The sequence below is a fragment of the Callorhinus ursinus genome, unplaced genomic scaffold (assembly GCF_003265705.2).
Source record: "Callorhinus ursinus isolate GAN/ISIS: 27379988/994484 unplaced genomic scaffold, GSC_fseal_2.0 scaffold10, whole genome shotgun sequence".
In the NCBI taxonomy this organism is placed as follows: Eukaryota; Metazoa; Chordata; class Mammalia; order Carnivora; family Otariidae; genus Callorhinus; species Callorhinus ursinus.
In genome coordinates, this window is record NW_027397072.1 from 73,746,939 (window position 1) to 73,753,868 (window position 6,930).

The 6,930-nt window shown below is 51.1% G+C and overlaps 1 protein-coding gene across 1 annotated transcript; it reads right to left on the minus strand.

Moving 5' to 3' along the window:
- Window positions 1-1,463: 1,463 nt before the first annotated feature.
- Window positions 1,464-5,878, minus strand: TMEM247 (transmembrane protein 247). The gene is made up of 3 exons (XM_025868783.2): window positions 5,672-5,878; window positions 4,761-5,099; window positions 1,464-1,652 (listed from the first exon to the last, which is right to left on the minus strand). Exons 1-3 carry the CDS (start codon window positions 5,765-5,767, stop codon window positions 1,464-1,466), a joined length of 624 nt encoding a protein of 207 aa, XP_025724568.1. The 5' UTR covers window positions 5,768-5,878.
- Window positions 5,879-6,930: the final 1,052 nt, after the last annotated feature.

The following is a 6,930-nucleotide window of genomic DNA, read 5'->3' on the forward strand; positions in this document are numbered from 1 at the left end:
CTTAGAGGAGGGGTCGTGGCGTCGGTGATGGGGGAGTTGAACTCCTCATTACATACATACCAGGCACTTCATTTTGTGCCTACTCTGAACCCTCTAGTGTTCAAAGTCTGTTCCTTTTCATTGCCGCTGCCTGTTTATTTGGGGGTGGGGGGTTGTGTACATCTCTGCTGTGGACAACGGTTTATTTGCTGTGCATCTGCGTGTGTGTGCGCGTGCGTGCGTGTGCGCGTTTGGGATTTGAGGGTTGGGCTGTGTGGTCTGTTTTTGTTTTTCTCCTCCTACTTTCCACTAATGCAGTCCTGCTGTCTTGCTCTGGTCCCAGTCAGGCGTTTGAGCCCTCCTTCCCCAGCCCCCTGGGAACAGGCCGGGATTTGCCTCACCGCCTCACCCAGGTGCACAATGCTCGGTGGAAGGGATAGCCTTTGCCCATCTCACTCCGATAGGCCTGTCCTGGGCTCCCTGGAGCTTCAGCAGCTCTCTTTGAACTGCCTGCTGCCTGAGGGCGGGCTCCTAGCCTACACGACTGACCATACGGTCCCGCTCAGGCCCAGTGCTAAATGGCCTCTTGTCCGTGGCCTGGTGCTGCCATCTTGACATGTTTGCAGAGCTGGGAAGAGCCTGGGGAGGCTTGGCTCCTGTATGAGTTTCCTGTTACTGCTGTAACACAGTACTACACAGTGGCTTAAAGCAGCTCAGATTTCTTCTCTTACAGTTTTGGTGGTCACATGTCTAAAACGAGTGGACCGGAGCTGCATTCTTTCTGGAGGCTCTAGAACATTCATTTCTGTGCCTTCTCTAAAGACTGCCTGCACTACTTGGCTCATCCCAGTTTCTGCTTCCGTGGCCACATTGCCTTCCTTCTCTGACTCTCGTCCTCCTGCCTCCCTCTCGTGAAAACCCTTGTGATGACCATTGGGCCCTGTAGAATAATCCAGGCTCATCTCCCCGTTGTAAGGTCTTTAACTTAATCACCTTTTCAAGTCTCTTTTGCTATGTAAGGTAATATATTCACAGGTTCCGGGCATTGGGAGGTGCACATCTTTGGGGGGGCTTACCCCCAAGCCTACCACAGCACCCCACGCCTCAGAGGAGATCTGTGCAAGTGAGTAGGTGTGGTGGATCCTAAACCAACCTGGTCATGATACGATTTCTGTGATTCTAGAAACCCCAAACCACTTCTCCCTCTAGATACCTCCCTAGCTTGGTCACTTCTGAAAGCCTCCCCTCAGGGCACAAAGCATCTTCATCCACACTGAGAACTCAGGCTTTGTACAAGGCCTGAACACGTTTCTTCCCACTGAAGTGTAAATGGTTGACAACAGAGCCTTTCCAAACCGCAAGCTCTGATTGGAGGGAGGCTCGTGTGAGGGAAGGAGGAGGGACAGAGGCTGGGGGCTAACTTGGATGGTGTCCTAGTGACCCGCTAGCTTGGGGGTTCCCAGTGATGGAGGGAGCAAAAGCACCTAGAAGTATGACCATAGAGTTTTAATCAAACAGAGCAAAATGGCCGCGATGCAGAACAGGTAGTGCTTGGAGAAGAGAAAGAAGATCATCTCCTTGGTGACATAGATTATGTGTATAAAGATGAAGCAGTACAGGAACATGGCAAACTGGTTCTGGGGGAGCAGGAGGTCCTGGAGGCCTCCCGAGAACTGTGGGGGAAAGAAGAGAGTGCCGCTGGCCAAACCGCACTGCTCGGCGGCCAGGCGGGTCTGGGTGTCAGGCCTGCTCCTGTCCCTTCTGGCACGTGACCTTGGGCAGGTCATCCTCCTCACCTGAGGGAAGGGTCACCATGCCCCCCTCACAGACTATGGGAGGAAGAGTGGGCCAAGAATGGAAAGGTTCCTAGCAAGGTCACAGGCACATAGAGGGACCGCATGGGTTTTCACTTCTTCAGTCTGCCCTTATCCCTCCTGACTCTGGCACCAGGCGACACCGTCCTTTCTCCGCGTTCTCTGCTGCCTCCTAGTCACGTAGGTGGCAGACTCTCTCTGACTCTGAGATCCCCAGATCTGCACGCCGGGTCTCGGCAATGTTCTCTGGACGGCTTGCTCTGACATTCAGCCTTGTTCTCTGCATGGTGGCACAATGACAGGGTGTCCCTTGGGCACAGTGCCTGTTTCAGAATCTCTTGTCCTGGCAAATGTCTCACGGGGTCTGTCTGTGGTCTACTGGCCTGAGGTTGGGTCTCCCTGGGGGACGGGTGGTCAGAGACAGGTGATAGGGCCCCCCTGAAGCCTCCCAGTATCGAGCCCGGGGAAAGCAGCTTGAGTTGTCTGGCTGATTCTGCCTGCGTATTGCTCATTTCTGGAATCTATATAATTGAGGTCCAACAAGCCCCCATTTTAACTGTGGAAAGCATCAACATGTAAGCATAGCAAAAGCTGACGTAACTATTTTGATCTGTAGTTAAGAAGGCATCACCCATGGTTTATTCTTTAAAATATCTTTTAAAATAATGCCATGCTTTTTGTAAGCAGGCAGATGGCAGGGACCGGGATGCCCTAAGCTAGCCAGAAACATACTCACAGAGGTAGTGTTTTCAAGACAGTGAAATCTCTCTACCCACCCATTCATTCAGAAAAAGAGAGAGTAGGGAGGGTCTTAAACATCAAGTCAGCTTTCCACCTGCCAGTAAATGGACAAAACATAAAACACTTTGTAAACGATTACCAAAGACCGGGGTTGTGGACACACCATTGTTTGCACAACTACAGAGAATGTGAGGGCAAATCAATAAACCCGAGGGGGCAGAAAATGACTTCAGTGGTGCCATTTCTAAAGTGAATAGCAAGGCAGGTTGAAGACCAGAGGAAGAAACCCAGGGTTCTAGCGGGGGGGGGGGGGGGGGCGGGGGGCGGGGGGCTTGGTGCTGAGCGGGTGGTCTGCAGACCCGCTATGGCTCTGGGTCTGTGGACTTCTGCCGCCCAAAGCAGCCAGCATGTGTTTTTAGTCTGAAATGCTCATGGGTGATAACTATGATTTTGACAACCAAACAGGCATTTGTGAGACCTTTTAGACTTTCCACAACATTTTCAATGGTCTATCTTTTGAGCAGAAGACAGACAGCAGATAAGACTATACACCAAAGGCTTCCAGCTCATCCAACAAGAGTAAGATTTTCAAACTAAAAAAAGGGAAAACAAATATGGTTAGAAGGAGGCATAGAGCAAAGGCATAGTATCTTAACCACAGGTGCTTTAAGGATTTTCACGTTTGAACTCGGGAGACATTTTATCCCACGATACTGAGAACAAAACCCCAAGCTTGGAAATAGAACTTATGAGTGAGAAATAAAAAAAAAAACTCAGGAAATGTGCCAGAATCTTAAAGACAAGCAAATATTTTCTAGATTTTTAAAAGGAGGGGAAAAAAGATGGATTCCGGAGATCCCAGTTCAATAAGCTTGACTTGGCTCAGCAAAACCATTCAGTGTACAATTAAGCAGGTATTTTGTGAGCAAGAAAAAAAAAAAAGATAATTGTTAAAACCCAGCATGTGTTCACTGAAAACAAATCATGCAAAACCAATCTCCTTTTCTTAAAAAAAAAAAAAAAAAAGGACCAGTCAATTAGGGAAATGCTATAGGTAGTGTAGTATCTTAATTCTGGGAAACCATCTGACAGTGTGTCTCAAGATAGTTTTTTGGACAAGGTAGAGAAATGTGAGCTGGATAAAATGTAACCCAAGGGTGCTGATTAATGGAACATTGCTAACCTGTAGGGAGATCTTTTAGTGGTATTTACTTTAGGTCATATCCTCCTCAACAATTATAGCAATGACTTGGATAAAGACAGAAGGCAAGTTTCTCAGAAGTGAGGATGACTCAGAGCTGGGAAGCATAGCTAATACATTACATCCCAATAAAATTGAAAAGTGATGAATGTAAGTTGGTGCATTTGGGTCAAGAAGTGAATTGCATGAGTACATAAAAATGGTAATAGCTAACATTTATTGAGTGCTTACCTAATGTGCCAGGCTCATCACAAAGTGCCTCACACGCATGCTCTCCTTCACTCCTCGCTAGGGCCCTATGAGGCAGGGACTACTTTCTAGACGAGCAAACCTAGGCTCAAGGAGGATTCGTAACTTGCCCAATATCACGCGGTTTACACGTGGTAGAGCCAGAGTTTTAAGCCGGGACTGATTTTAAAGCCCAGGCAACATGCTTTCAACAATGGCATCTTTTCGTTATTTAGGACTTAGAGTGGCCCCGTCTCACAGGGCTAAGCCTTTCCCATCCCATTTGACCGAAACTAGGCTTTCTCATCCCCCATTTAATACAGATCAGGGGAGAGTGGTCCATTTCCTGGCTAGAGATGTCGAAGTTTTAGATGGCAGCAAGACAGAGCAATCCAACAGAACAAATGCAGCTCTGATAAGGGCGGGGCGGGGGGGGGGTGATGGTTTTATCAAAATCCCTGGGCAGACTGCCGTAGGGCTCCCCCATCTCTTAAACGAGATGCAGAGAGGACTAGAGAATGGAGGAAGTCCAGTCACAGGAAACGTGGAGGACTTTTCCCTGAGAAGGAAAGAGGTCCGCAGGGCAGGCGGGTGGGCGGGTGGTTCCGGGGCCCCTCCCAGGGTCAGCTCTCCTTAAAGAGTTGATCTCAGCTCAGCAGGAACCTCTGAAACAGCCGGCAGCCCATCTCTTCGCCCCTCTGGGAGGGATGCAGGGGCGAAGCAGGTCAGTGGGCTCCCCCTGCAGGGCAGGGACGGGTCCCGCTGACCCTCGGGTTGCCTACTTCCCAGTCACCTACCAGGCGGGGCGTCACCTGCTGCTGCAGCTGCTCCATCACCTCCTCGTGCTGCCGCTGGCGCTCGTTCTCCTGATGCAGGTACTTGAGCCGCGTGAGCTCGAACTCCATGCGCACTTTCTCCAGCTCCATCTCGGTGTTGCGCTCGGTCCGCGGGGTCTCCCGGGCGGCCGCCGCGGGGGACAGCTCCCCGAGTTCAGGTCCGTCGCCCGCCTGGCCCTTGGTGGTGGAGCTGGCCTTGGAGGACGGTGACTTGGGTGGCCCTGGGCAGCCTCCGTCCTCGGAAGCTTCCACCTCCTCCAGGTGGTCGTGGGAAGAGTCTGGCTTCGGGGACTCTGCCTCCTGGAGCAGTGAAGGGGCGATTCAGGGGACAGTGAAGAGTGGGCCTGGGGCTGTCCCTGTAAGGATCTAGGCTGAGTTCTACCCAGAGGTGCACTCACCCGGAGTTATAGGGAAGGGGAGGGCGCCCTGACACGAAGGAAGAGTGCCCTCAAGTTGCAAGGGGTGGCTTGAGGAGTTGAGGCAGAAGTCTATTTTCCTGGTAACTTTCCCACCCCTACTCTATCTAACTTTGAGACAATTAGACACCCAGTCCTCCTGGGGCTACAGAAGGAGGAACCTAAATGTAGGGGACCAACACAAGGGCTATGGGGGAGCCAGGTCCCTTTCACAGAGGGAGGACAGGGTCCTGAATGGGACCAGCCTCGAGTGACTTCACAATCTTATTAAGGGCTACCTGGTCCCTGGTGACAGCCAGGGGCCAGTTGTGGGGGTGGGGTGCACATGGCTTGCTCTTCTTCGCAGCTCTCTGGGATCGCCCAGCCCTCAGCTCCTCTCACATGTCCCCACGATACTCTCCTCCCCATGTAGGGACAGGCGGGGGCAGTGAAACGAGGATCTCCCCCCCCCCTTACCAAAGAAGCCCTTGATTTCCCTTCAGACATGAGGTCATCAGGCACCGCCTTGGGGAAAGGTGGGCAGCTTTCTCCTGCTCCCCGGGCTTCCATCATTTCTCAGTCCTCTGCTGCCATCCAGAAAACCACAATGCTGCCAACTGGGGCCAAAGGACATCTCTTAAGGTACTAACATTTGGTCTCACCAGATTCCACAGCTGGGCCACCATCACAATCCCCTGTCCTCATAATAACCCACATTCTACTAGTTGCTAGGTCCCCTCTGGCAGAGGCTATGACACACCTTGAGGCCCATTATTAGGAACTGCAGGATGGGCCTTTGCCACCCTAGGGACTGCTTTAGACACTAGAATTCCACCACCTGCAATCCAGAGTTCTATCATTGGAAATCTCCTCCCTTGGGTCCCTCTTTTAAAGGCAGACTGTATTGGGATGCGTTACAGTTAGCTCCTCAAATCCTGTTATAGGCTGAATCGTGTCTGCCCCCAAATTCATATGTTGAAGCCCTAACACCCAGTACCTTAGAATGTGACCTTATCTAGAGTTAGGGCCTTTCTCGAAGTGACTAAGTTAAAATGAGGTCATTAGGGTAGGTTCTAATCCAATAGGACTGATGTGCTTGCAAGAAGAGGAAATTTGGGCATGGACATGCACAAAGGAAGATGGAGTGAACATACGGGACAAGACCACCTACAAACCAAGGAGAGAGGTGTTGTTTTATTAGTGTTCTCCAGAGAAACAGAACATATATATATGATTTATTATAAGAAATTGGCTCATGTGATTGTAGAGGCTGAGCAGAAGTGGCATGGTCTGCTGTCTGTGAGTGGGAGCCCCAGGAAACCTGGTGGTGTAAATTCCAGTCCTATTCCAGTAAAGTCTAATAGGCAGGAGCAGCGCAGGTTTAGGTCCCAGTCCCTGGCCAGGAGAAGACTGATAGCTCAGCTCACGCAGTCAGGCAGAGAGAACCAAGTGGGCGTGGGAAGGGGCAGAGGGGGAAAGAGAGGAGAGGGAGAAGGTATCTGAAGCGGGCTCCACACTGAGTGCTGAGCCCGACTCAGGGCTCGATCCCACGACTGCGAGATCATGACCTGAGCCGGTATCAAGAATCAGATGCTCAACTGACCGAGCCACCCAGGTGCCCCTCTCCCAGCGTTTTATTCTATTTAGGCCCTCAAAGGATTATATGATGCCCATCCACAATGGGTGGGGCCATCCACTTTATTCAGCCCACCAATTCCAATGCTAATCTCTTCCAG